The 21,390-nt window shown below is 43.2% G+C and overlaps 1 protein-coding gene and 1 non-coding gene across 7 annotated transcripts in view; one reads left to right on the top strand and one right to left on the bottom strand.

Moving 5' to 3' along the window:
• Positions 1–2,354: 2,354 nt before the first annotated feature.
• trnaq-uug (transfer RNA glutamine (anticodon UUG)) lies at positions 2,355–2,426 on the bottom strand. Its single transcript has one exon. It is a non-coding gene; the product is annotated as a tRNA-Gln (tRNA).
• A 6,745-nt stretch (positions 2,427–9,171) lies between these two features.
• tle2a (TLE family member 2, transcriptional corepressor a) overlaps positions 9,172–21,390 on the top strand; it is a 52,212-nt gene continuing 39,993 nt past the window's right edge. For 5 of the 6 annotated variants that reach the window (XM_064989755.1, XM_064989758.1, XM_064989757.1 and 2 more), the window contains exons 1-2: positions 9,172–9,808; positions 18,704–18,849. In XM_064989755.1, coding sequence (XP_064845827.1) covers positions 9,785–9,808; positions 18,704–18,849 — 170 coding nt within the window. In that variant the 5' untranslated portion in view covers positions 9,172–9,784. The remainder of the gene's footprint in view (positions 9,809–18,703; positions 18,850–21,390) is intronic. The other variant, XM_064989753.1, reaches the window with a different exon arrangement.

Below are 21,390 nucleotides of genomic sequence, written 5' to 3'. Positions count from 1 at the left end.
AGCCAATCAGTTGTGTTGTGACAAGGTAGGGTGGCATACAAATGATAGCCCTATTTGGTAAAAGACCAAGTCCGTATTATGGCAACAACAGCTCAAATAAGCAAAGAGAAACGAGAGTCCATCATTAGTTTAAGACATAAAGGTCAGTCAATCGTGAAAATTTCAAGAACTTCAAATGCACTTGCAAAAACCATCAAGCGCTATGATGAAACTGGCTCTCATGAGGACTGCCACAGGAAAGAAGAACCAGAGTTACCTCTGCTGCAGTACACAAGTTCATTAGAGTTAACTGCACCTCAGATTGTAGCCCAAATAAATTCACAGAGTTCAAGTAACAGACACATCTCAACATCAACTGTTCAGAGGATATTGTGTGAATCAGGCCTTCATGGTTGAATTGCGCCAAAGAAACCACTACTAAAGAACGCCAAAAAGAAGAAGAGACTTGCTTGGGCCAAGAAACATGAACAATGGACATTAAACAGATGGAAATCTGTCCTTTGGTCTAATGAGTCCAAATTTGAGATTTTTGGTTCCAACTGCTGTGTCTTTGTGAGACGCAGAGTAAGTGAACGGATGATCTTTGCATGTGTGGTTCCCACCGTGAAGCATGGAGGAGGAGGTGTGATGTTGTGGGGGGTGCTGTGCTGGTGACAATGTCAATGATTTATTTAGAATTCAAGGCACACTTAACCAGCATGGCTACCACAACATTCTGCAGCGATACGCCATCTGATCTGGTTTTCGCTTAGTGGGACTATCATTTGTTTTTCAACAGGACAATGACCCAACACACCTCCAGGCTGTGTAAGGGCTATTTGACCAAGAAGGACAGTGATGGAGTAATACATCAGATGGCCTGGTCTCCACAATCACCCGACCCCAACCCAATTAAGATGGTCTGGGATGAGTTGGACCGCAGAGTGATGGAAAAGCAGCCAACAAGTGCTCAGCATATGTGGGAACTCATTCAAGACTGTTGGAAAAGCATTGCAGGTGAAGCTGGTTGAGAGAATGTAAAGAGTGTGCAAAGTTGTTATCAAGGCAAAGGGTGGCTTCTTTGAAGAATATCAAATATCAAATATATTTTTTGCCAAAAACTTCAATCTTGGCCTCCTGAGTGGCGCAGTGGTCTAAGGCTGGCGGAGTCACTACAGATCAGGTTCAATCCCGGTTTGTGTCACAGCCAACTGTGACTTAGAGACCCATGAGGCAGCGCAGTGTTGTCCGGGTTATGGGAGGGTTAGGCCAGCCGGGATGTTGTTGTCCTATTGTACTCTAGCTGGCCATTGTGCTGTGGCTGGTCATGCACGCTGACACGGTCGCCAGTTGTACGGTGTTTCCTCCAACACTTTGGTGTGGCTGGCTTCTGTGTTAAGCGAGCAGGGTATCAAGAAGCAGTGCGGCTTGGTGGGGTTGTGTTTTTCGGGGGACGCATTGCTCTCGACCTTCGCCTCTTCCGAGTCCGTATGGGAGTTGCAGCGATGAAATAAGGCTAAGTGGGCAGTCATGTGCCTGTTACTGTTCATATTGTGAAAATATATATTATGCCTGTTGCATGGATTGTAAAACGTGTGCTGCTATTTGCTGTTATACAGTGTTGGAAAATGTACTCAATTGTCATACTTGAGTAAAAGTAAAGGTACCTTAATAGAAAACTAGTAAAATGCTACTTGAGTAAAAGTCTAAAAGTATTTGGTTTTAAATATACTTAAGTATTAAGAGTAAATGGAATTGCTAAAATGTACGTAAGTATCAAAAGTAAAAGTGAAAGTATAAACCATTTCAAACCTGCACAATTTCCCTTTTTTTATTGACAGATAGCACTCAGACATAATTTACAAATTAAGCATTTGTGTTTAGTGAGTCCGTCAGATCAGAGGCAGTAGGGATGACCAGGGATGTTCACTTGATAAGTGTGTGAATTGGACCATTTTACTGTCAAAATAGAATACTGTCAAAATAGAAATATTTTTGGGTGTCAGGGAAAATGTATGGAATAAAAAGTACATTATTTTCTTTAGGAAAGTTAGTAAAGTAAAAGTTGTCGAAATGTAAATAGTAAAGTAAAGTACAGATCTCCGAAAAAACTACTAAACTAGTACTTTCAAGTATTTTTACTTAAGTACTTTACACCACTGCTGTTATACTTTGGTTCTATATATCACAAGTAATACAACGTTACTGTTATAAAACAAGAAATCCAATGATTCAGTGTTTTGCATATATGGCATATATTTGGTGTACCAATACACCAAACTGATATCTACTAACTTGCCAGTATTATCATTGATTATTTTGCCTATTGATAATATGTCAAATAGAAATCCAAAGTTGCAATTTTTCATAAAACAAGGTTCTACCGAGATTTGAACTCGGATCGCTGGATTCAAAGTCCAGAGTGCTAACCATTACACCATAGAACCGTGCTGCGCATGACGAGAGGAATTATAAAATATAAAAATGATCTATCGCTCAAATGTTAACATTAAATAATTGTAGAAATATCTTTAGTATGATTGTATTCGCTTAACTCAATATTACAATCCATATTTAGCGGTGTCTAGTATCCGGCAAATCATTCCCCTTCGTTTCAATGCAATTGCAATGCCACAAATGAACGGGAGGCGGCAACCTGTGCTTATTATCGCAGACAGATTTCCTTGCAAAGAAAGCCCATATGGTGTCCAAGATGAGAAACAGAATGATTTGGAATCTTTGGCAAATGGTAATATCAAAGATTTGTATAACTAACCCAAGATAGATCACGGCCTTCCGTTTTCAATGGGAGCAAATTAATCATAGTGGGCAGAACAAGCAAGGAGATGGGCAGAGCCAAGCACGAGCTAGCGAGATCCTATTGGCGTGTTCTAACATGTAGGTAATTTGCATATTTCAATAGGGACACTGAATGCGCATGTGCAATAACTAAATTCGCCCTTGGACTCCGAAACAACTTTTAAAAACGTTGGCACAAGTTAAAGCCTCCTCTGCATTGTTTACCCCAATGGGCTAATCATTAGCTAGGTCACAGACTCTAAATATGATGTTGTTGCTTGTTTAATGTCTTTAAATAATAGCTCCCATTGGCACTAATACAATCATGTGATTTTTTTACAGTGTTAATAAATACAGAGAAATTGTGTGAATTTTACAGTTAATAGGCTATAGCAGCCAGATCGTTCAAGATTGACTTCGAAAATATTGTCATGCCAGACACTCAGATTGTAAAACGCTGCCAATTGCACAAAAAATTGGAGTTGAGAAATGCATAGTATAGCATTAAAAAAAATGGTATCCAGCGTTTTTCAATAAATATCAGCAACACTGTTGTCTTTTCCCTAAATTGTATTTAGGAATGTTGGCAGTGACTGGACTTATTCGAACGTATTTCTTTCCACGCAGCAATCAGCTGTGTGTGAGGAGTTGCACACTCTTGCCACCCGACAGCTGATATGTTAAGCTCATAAATAAATGACATAGCTCATTAACAGCTTCGGGAATTAATATTTTCGTAAACATTTTTTTATTTTTTACAATTAGGCCTATACAGACTACAGAATCGCATTACTACAAAATTCATTTTTATTTATTCCTGTAGGCCTAGCCTATTTAACCAAAATGTTATTTGTTTAAATACTGTTCATGTCTTGACAAACAAGCAGCTCCATAGTATAGGCCTACATAAACTTTGCTTTGCTAATAATGACATCGTTGTGTCTAATATGAAAAAATACAGAAAAGTAGGTGGTTATTTTCAGTTGTGTAAAGTACCTGAGTAAAAATACTTTAAAATACTATTTAAGTAGTTTTTTTTATATCTGCCTGGTCATCCCAACTGCCTCTGATCTGGTGGACTCACTAAACACAAATGCATCATTTGTAAATTGTTTGAGTGTTAGTGTGCCCCTGGCTATCCGTCAATAAAAATACAAAATTGAATTGCGCTGTTTGTTTTGCTTAAAATAAGGAATTTGAAATGGTTTAAACTTTTACTTTTGATGCTTAAGTAAATTTTAGCAAATCCATTTACTCTTAATACTTAAGTATATATATAACCAAATACTTTGAGACTTTTACTTAAGTAGTATTTTACTTAGTGACTTTCACTTTTACTTGAGTCATTTTCTAGTAAGGTATCTGTACTTTTACTCAAATAAGACAATTTTTCCACCACTGGTTATCTTTTTAATGCGCATGCTGATGTTCAACACTGAATTGATGATTTTCCGCCTCCGCTGAGATGGGTCTGGCGCAAGGATCCAGGACGTATAGGAGGGGCTCACTCGAGATGGAGATGGTTTGGCATTCTTACCTCTGCTTGGAAACGCTGGTTGATAACAAGTGTGAAGCGTCAGAGGTCGGGAAGATTGTGAAGCATTAAATACAAATATCCTTTTTTTTATTTATGATTTTTGAAAATGTAGCCTACTGGCCCAAGCGGGCCATATGAACGTTTAATTAACTTGCCCTGTGTGCTCGGAAGATGTTGCAGGGCCAGAGGGCATCCCTGAATGTCGAGCCCATGATTAACATACAATAGGGAATAGCCTATGTGGTGGGACTGCCCATGAGCAGGTTTTTCTAGATGTGAGAAAAGAACAGATCCCACTCTACTGTATGTAATGAATGACAGGGCAGTGTGAAAAAGTTGTAATTTGCAAGTTAATGTTAGGCCAACATCTCTTCCTCCTGCAGAGTGTGTTTGAATTCAAAATGAATTGCTTATGCCAAGATACTGGACTGTATTAAATACATAGGCTATATCCGTTATATTGATCATACAGAGAACAAGAGAATATTTACTTTATTGAGCCTTTATTTAACTAGGTAAGTCAGTTAAGAACAAATTCTTACTTACAATGATGGCATATAGCCTACAGTAGGCTTATGTCAGATATTGACAATGACCCCTTCAAAGATCCCAAAAAATGTCATAGTCATATTGCATAAACATTGTTAAGCTAAGGGAATTTTATTTTTATGGTGACCCATGGTTTATTCCAAAGAGATGTGTAGGTAGTTTTGGTTGAGCAATGCCTGATGTTGTTGTTCGCATCCACAAAGAGCAATGAACGTATTTGAAAAAAGACAAAATTGTATCACTCCTAAATACTGGTAGGCCTATATGACTGTATGCAACTAATGCATCGATTCAGATGTGGTGTATTGTTTCAGTTTCCAGTGTAGTATGGACATATAGCATCATATTGCATCAGGAATGTGAGGGACTGTTGAGTGGGCAGGGAATGCAACATGAAAGGAGAGCAGTGGAATCCTGAGTTCACAGATACACATGCCTGTGGGTGTTAATGTGCCTGAGTCTCTGTCAGGAGTGTGTGTGTGTGTGTGTGTGTGTGTGTGTGTGTGTGTGTGTGTGTGTGTGTGTGTGTGTGTGTGTGTGTGTGTGTGTGTGTGTGTGTGTGTGTGTGTGTGTGTGTGTGTGTGTGTGTGTGTGTGTGTGTGTGTGTGTGCGTCTGTGTATTTTGTGTTTATTTCTGAGTGCGTGAAAGTGTGTCACTGTATGTGTGTGTGTCTGTGTGTGGCTGCTGATGTGGGTCATTACCCCTTCTTTTCCCCCAGGGGCCAGGAGGAAAGAGAGGAGGGAGGATGGAGGGATGGAGTGGGGGATGGAGGGAATGGGAGAGGGAGGCGGGTTCCCAGGAGAAGAGAGACCTATAAATCACTGTGCTGTCTCTGTGCTGACACCAGGCTTGTCTGCTGGGGGGAGGGGCACTCATAACAACACTGGAGCCTTGTCTCTCTGTCACTCACCCCCATGCTGGGCAGGGGCCATCCCCAGCATGTGGGGGTGGGGGGCATTTGGGGGTACCCAGCCCCCCATCGGTACAATATGATACATTCTATCACTTGTTTTCATTTGAGATGGATGTACTGAAACAGCTTAGTTCTATGTTAAAACTTGATGTGAAATGCATGAATTTACTAACTCTTTTGACTCATCAGATGTGCTGCTGTTACTGTTTATTATATATCCTGTTGCCTAGTCACTTTATTCCTACCTATATGTACATACAATATCTACCTCAATTACCTCCTAGCCTGTACCTCTGCACATTAACTCGGTACTGGTACCCCATGTATATAGCCAGATTATTGTTACTCATTGTGTTTTTATTCCTCATGTTATTATTTTGTATATATTTTTCTCTCTGCATTGTTGGGAAGGGCCTTTAAGTAAGCATTTCACTGTTCAAAAGTATGTCTTGCTGTGCGGTAGAAGAGAGAGCAGTCTATGACTGGGGTGGCTGGAGTCTTTGGCAATTTTTAGGGCCTTCCTCTGACACCGCCTGGAATAGATGTCCTGGATGGCAGGAAGCTTGGCCCCAGTGATGTACTGGGCCGTACACACTACCCTCTGTAGTGCCTTGCAGTCTGAGGCCAAGCAGTTGCCATACCAGGCAGGGATGCAACCAGTCAGGATGCTCTTGATGGTGCAGCTGTAGAATTTTTGAGGATCTGAGGACCCATGCAGGTCTCCCGAGGGGGAATAGGCGTTGTCGTGCCATCTTCACGACTGTCTTGGTGCATTTGGACCATGACAGTTTGTTGGTGATTTGGACATCAAGGAACTTGAAGCTCTCAACCTGCTCCCCTACAGCCCTGTTGATGAGAATGGGGGCATGCTCGGGCCTCCTTTTCCTGTAGTCCACAATCATCTCCTTTGTCTTGATCACGTTGAGGGCGAGGTTGTTAACTTGGCACCACACTGCCATGTTTCTGCCCTCCTCCCTATGTTAGTCTACACCTGTTGTTTGCAAAGCATGTGACAAATACTATTCTATTTGATAAATGTAGCTAGGCAATTGTATGTTTTTGAAGACAAAAAACAGGTTGCTGCATCTCCACAATTCCTCATATTCAACCACTCCCTGTTGATGTTTTTTTGGCTGCTGATATTTTCCTGTCCATAAATAGTAGTTTGCCTTGCTCTTACTGCTGTGTACAAGTCCATCTCTGTATCAAATGCAGTTCTAAAAGTTGTGATTACAAGGGATATTGCAGGTGCGTGACCATGTGTCATGTATGATATAAAAGGAGTGTGTTGATCATATGGACTAGTTGCTTTTCAACAGGACATTTTCCTAAAAACAAAAGAGCCTCTTCCATAACAATGGTGTGGTGATTGAGGACTTTGAAATGAGTGCTGTGCTCCAGACCAGACAGCACTGGGATCTGCAGGCCTCAATCAGACCCCAGTTAGTATCACCCCCTCTCTGGGCTGACCTGCCTATAGCAATAATGTGTGTCCTTCACTTCTACCAGATCACATTCTATCATCTATTATTATGCCTCCTCCAGCACACAACGCACACCCATACATCCTGCTGGCTGCCTGCCTGCCCTACGCTGCCCGCCCTACCCGCCCTCCTACTACATGAAACATCTCCAAGCAGAAGCCTGCAATACATTGCATTCCTCACAACTTTTTTTATTCTAATAAATGTGATCCTAGACCCTGGGAGGGAGACCAGCAAGCTGCATTAAAATTCATTGGGAAAAAAATTGCAATAAAATCTCTCTCTCCCTCCCCCTCCCCATTTCTCTCTCTCTCCCCCTCCCCATTTCTCTCTCTCCCTCCCCCTCCCCATCTCTCTCCCCCTCCCCATCTCTCTCTCCCCCTCCCCATTTCTCTCTCTCTCCCCTCCCCATTTCTCTCTCTCTCACCCTCCCCATTTCTCTCTCTCTCACTCTATTTTTCTACCACCCTTGGGCACTCTCTTTCATTCAATCTCTAACTCTCACACTGGCTCCTCTTTCTTAGCATCCCCCGCTGTCCTTCATCCCTCTCTCTCTCCCTCTCTCTCTCTCACACTCTGTATTTTCCAACTCCACCCCTGGCAGATTGTGATTTCCACTGTCAGAAAATTGCTTTTTCAATATCTGTCTCTCTAATTATGAGGCCTGCTAAAGGGGTCGTGCCACCAGAATACCAATAAATGTCTCTGAATTTTTCCTCTTTTAAATGCTATTTTTGATTCTTTAAAGTTTAAAGGAACAAACAATACACACTGAAATATGCAGGTGCTTGGCTATAATCACCATTGTATTACTCACTGGATCATCAAGAGTGCAAGTCTCAATGCTGTGTTGTTTTCAAATCAGCGACAACAAAAATGGCAGTGTGTTTTAAAAACATTTTTAAAGCTTACAGCTATAGCTTTCCTTCTGTACCATACTTGCAATATTAAATAATTATGAGATTAAATACATTTGTTTGTGAGGTGGGATGCTCTCTTTACTCATGTTCATTGTTTATTTCAGATGTCCAAAAATGAACATTACTCAGATTTAGAATATAATTTTATCATAGGGCCTGACAATATATTTTCTTATATATATATATATATATATAAATAAGAAAAATATAATATATTTTATATATATATATATATATATATATATATATATATATATATATATATATATATATATATAAATAAGAAAATATATATAAAAAATATATACTAAAAAATATATATATATATATATATGCAACATTCAAGATTTGTGCACCGATATACGATTTGTGGGAAGAGGAAATAAGCTTAATAGACACTGTTCTGTAGGTCTACCACAACTTCATCACTATCACGTCGAAAGGGTTAAATTGTCCTCTCAGCGGGTTCAGACTACTTGATTGACGTTTGGAGCACTGTAATACCAGTATCCTCCAATAAACAAACGGTCGGTGTCCCCCACGTGGGTATTCGGATTACTCATTGGTTACGTTCACCAGCGTTAATTGTGACTGGGTCGAGCCCCACGTGGAGATTTCATTCAATTGTTGAACGATTCCATTGTACCCCACGTTATATTGTAGGCTACACGTAGTGTATATACAATTATAACATGGTTAATGTAGGAATCTCAAATATATATATATATATATATTGTTTAAGTACAAAGCGGGCTTCATTTGCATGGCTACACGAATGAACGAACTGAGTAGAAAATGTACACGCATGGTGAGAAAATCAACAAGGGTGTTTACTTTACTAATATCATTAGACTATTTATACAAGAGCAATTGGCAAACTGTATGTCATTGGTCTGAAATGTTTTAACACCAGCAAACAGATGTGGCCTTCTTTCATTAGAGTGGGTAGGCTAGATGCGGTGTCATAAATAAGGACAGAAAGGCGAAACCTTAGCTCCAGTCCTATGCTGGCTTGATCAACGAGAATAGCGAGATACTCCCTTCTCATTCTGTCTAGCAAATGTCCCTTTAGTTTCTCTCTCAAGAAAACAAGTCAGCTATGTCTTGAAGATCAGGCGAGGACCAGAAAAGAAGGTGGGAGTGTGAGGAGAGCAGTGTTGTAAAGGAGAAGGGCGACGAACGAGACAAAAGAGGCTGCGGCTGCATTGAATGTGGTGGTGTCCGACTCAGAACCCACATAGTACAACCTAGCCACATTTGCTTTTTATTCTAGGTGAGAATACACCGGGGAGGGGAGTATTTACGAGAAGAAAAGGTGCCATTTTACTCATTCGAAGTGCGTAGTCACGAGGCCTCTAAACATTTAGTCGTGGACTGGGTGCATCTTTACTACATCGAATGTTATTTGTCTGTGGGTTGAACATAGACCAGAACAAAGGGAGTCTTGAGCAAGGAATTAGCGAGCCGAGACTAGCTTTGCCATTACTGCCTCTGAAACCAAGCCAAATGCGTCTCTGAAACCGACAATATAACGTCTTCTCCATTTCTGTCCTTTTTTGCCCATAAGAGAGGAAGATTTTTTTTAAGAATTCGGCACCCAGAATGTTTCCTCAAAACCGACCTCCGGTAAGTACGATTAGCATGTAACGTTCGGTAATTGTTCTGTTGGGGCGATACTTTAAAACCTCAGCGATCTATACATTATCTAACCTTTCTCTGTCTATTGAAGTACGTTTATTTGAAATAAAGGAAACAATGAGCAAGAATGTATACAGAGGTAGGGCCATAAACTTGCTACATGATTTATTGTTCCATTTTTATCTCTGTCATTGTATCTATGCTATTTGTATCCGGAATTCCTTTGTGATCGTGTTGGTGAAAAAGTAACACATGCTGCAACATTGCAAACCTTTACTCATTTTACGTTTGGTACTTGAACGACGAGCGGTGTAAACTCAATCCAACATGGGTCTGTTATAAACAGAGGGGATTTATACCGCCAGAGTCTGGTAAAACAAGAACTTTAGGGAAACTCATTCTGTGCAAATTCTGGACTCTTGTTGTTGGTATAACTTTAAAGTGTCAAATTAGAACAGCCCAACCTCGAGTAATCCAAATGGTAGGCTGTATTGGCCTAGATGATGGAGTGGTCTAGGTTTGTTTGTCCTTTCAACACTCGGCAGTCTATTTGAGGGGTGAGTCAACTTTAGGCAAGGGTTTGGGTTGTTTATTTAACTAGGCAAGTCAGTTAAAAACACATTTTTATTTACAATGACGACCTTGGAACAGTGTGTTAACGGCAGGTAGCGTAGTAGTAAGAGCGTTGGACTAGTAACCGAAAGGTTGCAATATCAAATCCCAGCTGACAAGGTAAAAATCTGTCGTTCTGCCCCAGAACAAGGCAGTTAACCCACTGTTCCGAGGCTGACATTGAAAAAAATTAATTAGTTCTTAATTAACTGACTTGCCTAGTTAAATTCTATTATAAAAAACTACAGATTTTACCTTGTCAGCTCAGGGATTCAATCTAGCAACCTTTCGGTTACTGGCCCAACGCTCTAACCAACAGGCTACCCAGTGAAGTGTCACTTACTGTTTAAGAATGAGTTTTTCCTCTCTGGCGTTCATCTTATTGATGATGCATGTGCTTTTGATTTGTTTGATTCAAACAAAAGTATCAGACAGTCCTATACATGAGGTTTTCTAGACACCCAGTACCAGGAACTGCAATCTGAATTGACTTTCAACTGGTAACTAAATATTTGTGCTATAAACTTTACTCATGTCACATTTGTTTTTTTTATGTACTTGTTGTGTGGAATCAATACATATTTTTTGCAAAAATACAGTATATGCCTTCTATATGAAGTAGCCTATCGTATAAGTTTCTATTTGAAACAGAGTTACCCTCGCCTCTCCTCCATGCCAACCATACACCCCACCATGAGAGTGCTTTCACATCCATGTCCTCCTAGGGATGGGGATTAGGCCCTAATGCTAAGTATGATGCCATGATTCATGGTCGGAGCCAGGGTGGGGAACAGAGGTTAATGGGGCACCTTTGTCCCTCGAACACGTACAATGCCTTCAGAAAGTATTCACACCCCTTTACACATTTTGTTGCGTTACAACCTGAATTAAACATTTATTCAATTGAGATTGTCACTGATCTACACACTACCCTTGTCAAAGTGGATTTTTTTTGTTGTTGTCGAATTTGAGAAAATACTAACAAATTAAAAGCTGAAATTTCTTGAGTCAAGTATCTAACTCCTTTGTTATGGGAAGCCTAAATACGTTCAGGAGCAATGTGCTTAACCAATAAGTTGAATGGATTCATTCTGTGTTCAATGGTGGTGGTTAACATGATTTTTGAATGACTACCCCATCTCTGTACCCCACACATACAATTAGCTGTAAGGTACCTCAACCGAATACTGAATTTCTAGCACAGATTCAACCACAAAGACCAGGGAGGTTTTCCAATGCCTCGCAAAGAAGGGCACCGATTTGGTAGATGTGTAAAAAAAAAATAAAGCACACGCTGCATATTCCTTTGAGCATGATGCAGTTATTAATTACACTTTTGTATGGTGTACAGTATCAATACACCCAGTCATTACAAAGTTACAGGTGTCCTTCCTAACTCAGTTTCCAGAGAGGAAGGAAACTGCTCAGGGATTTCACCATGAGGCCAATGGTGACTTTAAAACAGAGTTTAATAGTTGTGATATAAGAACTGAGGATGGATCAACAACATTGTAGTTAATCCACAATACTAACCTAAATTACATAGTGAAAATAAGGAAGCGTGTACAGAATAAAAATATTGCAAAACATGCATCCTGTTTGCAACAAGGCACTTAAGTAATATTGCAAAACATGTGGCAAAGAAATGTACTTTTTGTCCTGAATACAAATAATTATGTTTGGGGCAAATCCAACACATCACTGAGGACCACTCTTCATATTTTCATGCGTGGTGGTGGTTGCATCATGTTATGGGTATGCCTGTCATTGGCAAGGACTAGGGAGTGTTTTTTTTTTTTTTGCATAAAAATAAATGGAATACAGCTATAAGCACAGGCAAAATCCTAAATAATACCTGGTTGTCTGATTTCCAACAGACACTTGGAGATGAAGTCACCTTTTTAGCAGGACAATAACTTTAAACACAATACCAAATCTACACTGGAGTTGCTTATCGAGACAATGTTGAATGTTCCTGAGTGTTTTAGTTCAGTTTTGATATAAATTGGCTTGAAAATGGCTGTCTAGCAGTGATCAACAATCAACTTGACAGTGCTTGAAGAATTTTGAAAAGATCAATGGGCAAATATTGTACAGTCCAGGTGTGCAAAGCTCTTAGAGATTTACCCCAAAAGACTCTCAGCTGTAGTCACTGCCAGGTGCTTCTATAAAATATTGACTCAGGTGTGAATACTTCTGTAAATTACATTTCTGTATTTAATTCTCATTACAATTGCTTATCATTTCTAAAAGCATGTTTTCACTTTGTCATTATGGGGTATTGTGTGTAGATGGGTGAGAGAACATATATTTAATCCATTTTGAATTCAGGCGGTAATACAACAATGTGAAATAATTCAAGGTGTACTTTCAGATGGCTAGCACCAGACATTACACTGTTTTCAATCAATAAAACCGTGTACATATTTGAAAGTAGTTGAATTGGGTTAAAAATGGATTCTACTAGTGATTTTTAAATTATTTATGCCACTTCCCGAGAGGAAATTCTACCTCTTCAGGTTCTCTCCATACCATGCCCATAGTACCTTGACAGAAGAGTGAGAGGGCTCTACACCAACTTAATGCGCCCTCACCCCAGCCAGCTGTAGGACTAAAGGGAGAACAGAACAGAACGTGGCGCTGTGGTTACAGCTCTTAACCCAATCCATCTCATCCACCAACTCTACACTGCATCACCTGGGGAGCTAGCTACCAACCACAGCTCATATGTATGGTTATGCATCCTGGAGGGAGAGGGGTACTGGGTTGGGAAAGAAAGCACAGATTCTGTTTCATTTTAACCACAACAGGCTTGAAACACTGAAAGCCTGTCTCCAAAGTCATTGGCTTTCATTAAAGTATGTTTGGAAGACCCAGGGAACAATTTATGAAACTATACTGAACAAATATAAACGCAACAATTTCAATGATTTTTCTGAGTTACAGTACATATAAGGAAATCAGTCAATTGAAATACATAAATTAGACCCTAATCTATGGATTTCACAACTGGGCAGGGGTGCAGCCATGGGTGGGCCTGGGAGCCCACCCACTGGGGAGCCAGGCCCAGCCAATCAGAATGAGTTTTTCCCTACAAAAGGGCTTTATTACAGACAAATACTCCTCAGTTTCATCAGCTGTCCATCCGGGTGCTGGTCTCCGATAATCCCGTAGGTGAAGAAATTGAAAAATGTTAGGGAAACAATTGAGAAATGTCCACTAACATGGATGTAAACAAATTTGTGCACAAAATTTGAGAGAAATAAGCTTTATGTGCATATGGTACATTTCTGGGCTATTTCATATCATGAAACATGGGACCAACAATTTACATGTTGCTTTTTATATTTTTGTGCAGTGTAAATATAATCCTTTATGGAACCTTGTTTGTCAAGTTTCCTTTAATGTGAAAAGCATGGTAGAGTGAGTATAATGTACTGAGTATACATTTTACCTGGTCAGTCTGTCATGGAAAGAGCAGATGTTCCTAATGTTGTGTACTCACTGTATATGTAACAGAATATATATCCAGAAATCTGCTCTTGCTAGAGTCGTTCTTAAGATTTATTTGACTTTTTTCAAAACGTTGGGATGCCATACAATGAATGAAGTTCAATTAATGTTTAGGTAAACACCTGACATGCAAATGTGTGAAACATATTTCCTCATTTTTGTTACATAGCAGTGAGACATTTATTTGATAACATTTTGCTGTGGCAGGCAGACTGCTTAGTATAGCCTGACCAAGGAGACCAGCTCCACCTTACAGTTCTTGGAAATCAGCATAATGCGGACTAGTAGTAGATGTGTCAGCACTGCTGTTCTCAATGCTTAGCATCCAGTTCCATTTACCGGTAGCGTTTTCCGGCCAAGAGTACTTAGCACCTCTGAGCAGAGTGCTGAATGTAATTTGCAAACCGATTCTACATGTAGAATCGCACGACAATGTCGGCAGTAAGACGTCCACCAGAGTCAGCTCACCAACCCAAACTCTGCTGGAAATGCACCACACTACACAGGTCTGGCTGTAGAGTGTACAGATATACAATCACACCTAATGATTAAGAGTTTTGTTTGTACATGTATCAATTCCACCCCCACCCCCCTGTTCCTCGGAGGTCCAGTAATGCCAGCAGGCTCCTGGAGCTCTGTTGGCCCAGTCAGCAGACCCTCCTGCTCTCCCATCAGACCCTGATTGATTCAGGACTCCCACTGGGCTGATTCTGGACAGGTCCACTTCAGCAGCACTGGGGAGTGATGGGCTGGGAGGGAAGCGCCGGGGAGTGATGGGCTGGGAGGGAAGCGCCGGGGAGTGATGGGCTGGGAGGGAAGCGCCGGGGAGTGATGGGCTGGGAGGGAAGCGCCGGGGAGTGATGGGCTGGGAGGGAAGCGCCGGGGAGTGATGGGCTGGGAGGGAAGCGCCAGGTAACCCAACTTGCTTAGCTCTTTATTTCCAGTATTCGATTAGATGGCCGCCCGCCTGCCAGAGGAGAGGTTTTTGGGCAAGGTTTAAACCAGCTCTGGAGGTGTGGCGCTTAAGTCTGAGCCCCGGAAAGAACAAACCGGCTGTGGGTGGGTTACCTAATAAAGGAAGGTACTTACAGCAATTAACACAGCTGACAACCAAACAGTTATGCACCGCCTATATACACTGACAGCGGGGACATTTGAATAACAAGCATTCAGGAGCGAGGGGGGGAAAGAAAGGTGTAGCGCAAATGAAAGTGGTGCCTAGCAGCCCTCCCCTTAGTTAGAGAGAACTGGGGCATTTCTCTCTCATTCACTCCCACAGCACAGCAGAGAGATCCTGGCGCTTGTGATCAATTGTGTGTGTGTTTGTCTACGTGTATTTGTGTGCGCGTGCGTGCACATCATCCACCCACAGAGGTGCTTTAAAATGCAAATAACTGGTTTGTTGACTATTTGAATAATTCGATGAGGCTTGAACTTCAAAAGCTTTCTGCAAGGACAATATATTGCCATGTTTCACAGTTGTTTAAATCAGTAGGGGAATGCTTGGGTGAGAGTGGAGGGGGGCAGGGGGCTGTTACTCTTCTATGGTTCTCCAGCTGGGGGCTGGGGATAGGTCTGCCATGCCCTCCTTCCCACTACTGTGTCCCCAGAGACGGGCGGGCAGACAGGCAGGTAGTGCCCTAGCAGCGAGGGAGCATGGTGTCTGTTTACTTGGAACAATCGGCTCTGTGGGAAGGCACAGTGTAATTAGCAGGATGGTTCGTTGGCTAGATTGGTTCCCAGTTCTTATGCTGTTGGAGACTGGGAGAAGACTGATTGGAATAGAAGTGCAGGTAACATAAAGAACTGAAGTCTTCAAGGGGCTTCACCTTTGGTGTGTGTGTGTGCACGCTTGTGGCGTGTGTGTGTGTGTGTGGGCGTGTTGCGTCGTGTGTGTTTTGGGGAGAATCAAGGGATGTGAGGTCATAGTGGTTTAGTGCTATTTGGTTTAATTAGAGGGAGTAAAAGGAAAACAACATTGATTGCATGCAGGGAATGCCACACCCACTGTTCCTTAGAGGGTGTGTGTGTGTGTGTGTGTGTGTGTGTGTGTGTTAACCTGTAGGACTTTAATAGCAGCCAGACTCTCTATATGAAGCATCAGTCATTTGCAGCAGCAGGTTGTGTGTGCTGCCTAGCTCAAGCCCAGCACCTAGTGGCTGTCTTCCCTGGCTGGGGTGTCCCTGTAGGCCTTCCTCCAGCCTATTTTAAAGGCCCATTAAAGACAATTTAGGCCTGATTAGAGCCATTACTGTCCCGGGATGCCTCTTCACCTCTTCTCCTTTCCACCACTACTGCTCCCAGCTGGGGCCTGATTTAATCACTACAATGTATTCCTTGCTGAGCTGGACCAGGGCAGATTACCAGGGGACTCAGGGAGGAAGGCTGCTATCTGATCAGCCACCTGACTGCCTATGGTTCCTTTACCCTGATGGCGCTCTCTAGCCTCTGGCTCTTCATGGCACGGTGGAACATGGCTGTTTTGGAGCTTGGCACATTCCCTGACTTCCTATAGGGACAAACAGGATTAGTTGGAGTATTGTACTTGAGAGTTGAGTACATTTTTTAGTCTTGTCTGGCTGGATGCCTGGGTGGGTGATTGGGTAATCCAATGGTGATCAGGTCAGCAGTGTGACCTCTGACATCACACACTAAACCAGAGCAGCTGACCAGTGAGGTAGAGGGATCAGTGAGTCATCTGACTGACAGCTAATGGGAGGGTCTGCTCTGCAGCACTCCACTCTTTCATATTGTTGTTTCTGTGAGGGGCCACAGGGGTCTGCTGTGTACCTGCAGGCACCTATTCTGACGTTGGCCTGAATCATAACAGCACCTGGGCATCAGAGCCAGAATGGCTGATGTTAGCAGAAGCCCAGGCAGCAGTTTCCTCTGTCTTCATAAATCTCCCCCATCACCGAACTCAACTACTGGGTCAGCCTCGATCCCACACTCCCCATTTCTGTCTCAAAAAGGCTCTCTGCACCTGTTCTCCAGCGCGCGCACACACACTGAGGTGAAAAACAAGAAAACAGGGAGTGGAAGGTGGAGAGAAGGGCAGAATTATTCCCCCTCCCCCTCCTTACCTCCCTCGCCTCCTACAAAATGGCCTTGGCGCTCTTGTTCCTGAGGCGCCTTTCTCTGGCCTGTGAAGAGTAATTGGTGTGTGTGTGTGTTTGTGTGAGAGAGAGCGAGGGAGTCTGTGCCCCTGCCTGTGCTCAGGGGGAGGATCTGGCCAACAGATTGAGTTGGAGCGCAGGCAAGCAGGCAGGGGAGAGGAGCTCGTTAGAGGCTGGAACAATGAGCAGCCCCTCTCTTGAACCTCAGTGGACCTGAGGGGTGTACTACGATTTAAGCTAGATCTACTCTGGGTTTTCTAAAGCTTGCCGGCTTCAGTTAGCTTCACATTCCAGCTCTGGCTTCATCCTTACTATGACGGTGAATATTTCTTGTCTGCCTATGTCATACTAACACACACCTGCTTTTAGCGGTGCTGTGCAGATCCACAGTCCAGTCACATGCAGGACTGAGCGCTGAGTTCCATATGTCCTCTCTCTTGACCTCTCCTTTCTCCAGTTTCCCCCTCCACCAGGGAATCCAGCAGAACGAACAAGCGATCTACTTAATGTGACTAATGTCACTTTATAAACCAATAACATTCTTCTGCATAGGGCCCATGAGTGGAGCTATACCCACTCAATTATTTCCTCTAGACACACACACACACACACGCACACCACTTCTGTTCTCATTAAAGAGAGCAGTGGTGTGAACGGCCTGTCGTATATCCTTCAATGTAGCTTTAGCACCAGGGCGGAGGGGTGGGCCTCCATTGACAGAGATCCAGACAGACAGACAGTCGCTAGCCCAAGGTCCGGCCCATTGTCTGGCTGTCCTGCAGCATTACCTCTGAGGCCCTGTTAACTAATTGCTCGAAGCCCCGCAGAGAGGACCAGAGAGGAGGGCCAGGCTACCGGGGGTGCAACTCCAGAGGGAGGAGGGCCAGGCTACCGGGGGTGCTACTCCAGAGAGAGGAGGGCCAGGCTACCGGGGGTGCTACTCCAGAGAGCGGAGGACCAGCATACCGGGGGTGCTACTCCAGAGAGAGGAGGGCCAGGCTACCGGGGGTGCTACTCCTGATGGGGTCCTACCTATTCTCCCTCTCTCCTTCCTTCCTTTCAACCCAGACTTAATATTAAACAAGTGTCTTAATTTGGTCAAGAGCCCCTTGTTCTCCCCTCCCTCCCGGTTCCCCTCACACATCTGGCCCTGACACATTTTTGTCCCATCACAATGGTTCCTGTCTCCCCTGGCCTCTCCTGGTTTCCCGACAGTCTCATCCTCCCCCCCCTCTCTGTGCTCACACCCCTCCGAGTCTTTCAGCTTTGTTCTTCAGCTCCAGGAAACTCATCATGGCTTTCCAGCTCACAACAACTGTTCCCTATGCATACAATCACATCTCTCATAGGACCCACACACAGAGATGACTAGCGGTGCATGAGGCCGCATTTTCTACCATCAATAAAACACCAAATTCTAGAATTTGGTGTTTTATTGAATAGTGTTGCATCCTTCCGATAGAGTTACAGAATCTATGTCAAGGTGCATTGAAGCGGTTCTGGCTCATGGTGGTCCAATGCCCTATTAAGAAACTTTATGTTGGTGTATCGTTTATTTTGTCAGTGACCTGTATATAGAGTCTGAAAGATGTTCACACTTTTGACAAGATATGCTCACAGTGCTTATTGTCTTTCTGCGTAGGCACCTCTCCAGCCACCCCCTGGGTCTTCAGCGTCTGCGGCGGCAGCTGCAGCCTCGGGAGCCCCCCAGGCCCTAAAGCTCACCTACCCAGAGACCCTGGACCGCATCAAGGAGGAGTTCCAGTTCCTCCAGACCCAGTACCACAGGTACACAACCTCCCCTAGTACCCAACTCAACACGGCAGCCTTTTCTCTCTCTGTGTGTGCGTGTTTGTTCATGTGCTAGTTTACAGCTTCTGTAGCTCACGGGGGCCACAAGAGTTTGGAGAGCTGCTTAACATCTTATTAGGCTACCATGACCAGAAGCAGGAGTGGGTTGGTTATATACTAGATCTGTTCTAGAACGCCCACTTGACCCAACCTCAGCTTGTACTGAGGGGGAGGAAGAGGGAGGAGAAGTGAGAGAGTACATTGGAGAAACGGGCCACGGAAAGGAAACGGGGAAAACCACAACAATGGATGGAGGCTCACAGGCTTTCTTCATCCTTTATGTTTGTTGATGAACTGGAACGTGCATCTTCTGGATGTCGTTAACTGTATAGGAGTAGTTTTTTATGTGTTTCAAGGCTTTGAGAGAGTTTTCCTTCCATAGGCTGCTGGGCATTGGGGATGGGTTGGGGCTCTGTTGTTCAGGACTTTCAGAAGATTGAGACTCCGTAACAATATTCCAACATGTATGTGTGCATTTCAGTGCGTGTCTTCCTGTATGTCTATATGTGTGGTTGATGTGTAAGAATTTAGACCGAGCTGGCCTGACTGGCTTTGACTGTGGGCCTCTAGCTGTCAGTGTCGTCCCAGCCTCAGCCTGCTCTGCCTCTCTGTGTTCTCTTGGCACACCTTCACACGGTCCCCCGCTTTGATTCGACCAGCCAGAATCAGCTCATCCACCCTCTCCTCCAGCTAACTTCTATTGTATGGCCCCCTCTCCCTCTACCCAGCTCCCGGATGAAAGGCTCCCTATACAAACAGGGGGCCAGCGTTCAAACAGGCCTGGCTGATTCCAGATATATCTTCCAGTGACGCTGCAAGGCGGTGATTCGTTTCTCTCGAACAAGCCAGCAATTTAAATTTAAAAAAAAATGTGTGGGTCCCCTGCACATTTTCTTGTTCTATGTGATACCTTAATGTGGATAATTCCCCTACCCCTTTGTGGATTATAAAGTGTACAGATGTGATCAGTATGTTCAGAAACATCGAATTCAACCTTCTGGCAATCTCAACATGATTCTTCCTTATCAAATGCGTAGTGTTGGGGATCACCTGGAGGCTGGAGCTCCCTGGGGAATGGAGATGTGCTCTGCTACAAGAAGGACGGGCTAATCCTGCTAAGGCCCACTTTGAATGGGGAGAGGGAGTGTTTTCCAGACATACCGGATTAAATGGAAAGGACAGAAAACAAAACACAAACGAGTCAAGAAGGGCGTAGTGAGGCAACACGTCAGAGCCAGAAAAAGCCACCCACCTCTCCAACTATCCTCCTAGCTAATGTATGTTCCCTGTCAAAGCATCATGATGTCCTTGCTGCCAATATCAGACGCCTCAATTGAATACAGAGAGAGTTGTCTACTATGTCATCGCAACCTGGCTAAAAGATATTAATGATTGGAATTAACTTAAAATAGAAGGCTTTGGAACCCCAATTAGAACAGAGATCCCATAATCACCCAAAAGTCACTGGGGGACTCACAAGCCACTGCTTACTCACAAGCCCTTTCACAACAATGCAGAGCCAAAAAGTAAAAAAATTGCAAAAAGGGAGATGGTAACACAATAAAATGACAGTAACGAAACTATATACAAGGAGTACCGGTACCGAGTAGATGTGCAGGGGTACGAGGTGGTAGACATAATTGAGGTAATATGTACATGTAGGTAGGGGCAAAAGTCTGTGCATTTAATATAAACTAAATATGAATTGGCAAGAATCAAGCTTGCTGGATTAACACTGAATTCATTATCCCCCAACTATAAATTGCATTCTTTGGCAGATTCTTGATTCGACTAAAGCATTCTACGGCAGCGAGCCACACACATAGTGTTATGCAAAGCATGTTGAGGACAGACACCAGTCTATTGGATTAGGGGTGACCTGCTTAGCATCCCTCAGCAGACAGACAGGAAAGCTGCAGGTCTCTCGCCACAGAGGATCTCATGAGCACACACCTATTACTGACAGACTAATCAGTCTTACTCTAGGTTAAAACACATGGCACGCACACAACAGAGTGGACAGAGACTGACAAGCTGAATGCAGCCTCACACTCAGACCTGGGTTAGAAATAGCAGGGTTTAGGTTAGTATTTTGGCCTTATTGATCGTGGCTGGAGCCTGATGGTTGTTGCTTAAGTGGATTAGGAGGCAGGAAAGAGACCAAGGTAAAGGGATTAGGAGTAATGGGCTATGTGTCTTTCCTGGTGTCTCTTTCTTTCTGTGTGTGTTTGACCCTCTTGTTCTTTGTGTGTGTGATACAAGATACAGTATCTGGACCCCATAGAGGAAGACATTCATTAAACCTAGCTAGATGTGTGGGTCACTTGCTACTGCATGAAATGAACTTGTTTGTGCCTGCCAAGTTAGTTGTGTGTGTTCTGCAGCTGCTCTTTACACAACCTCTAATCAGCAGACTGGAGGGAGCTGCTGACATGGGGCTCTCATTACAGTAATTCTCTCTACACACACGGATCTGTC

Source organism: Oncorhynchus masou, chromosome 15 (assembly GCF_036934945.1).
Source record: "Oncorhynchus masou masou isolate Uvic2021 chromosome 15, UVic_Omas_1.1, whole genome shotgun sequence".
In the NCBI taxonomy this organism is placed as follows: Eukaryota; Metazoa; Chordata; class Actinopteri; order Salmoniformes; family Salmonidae; genus Oncorhynchus; species Oncorhynchus masou.
The sequence above is the reverse complement of the archived record's forward strand: the minus strand, read 5'-3'. Positions and strand labels throughout refer to the sequence as shown.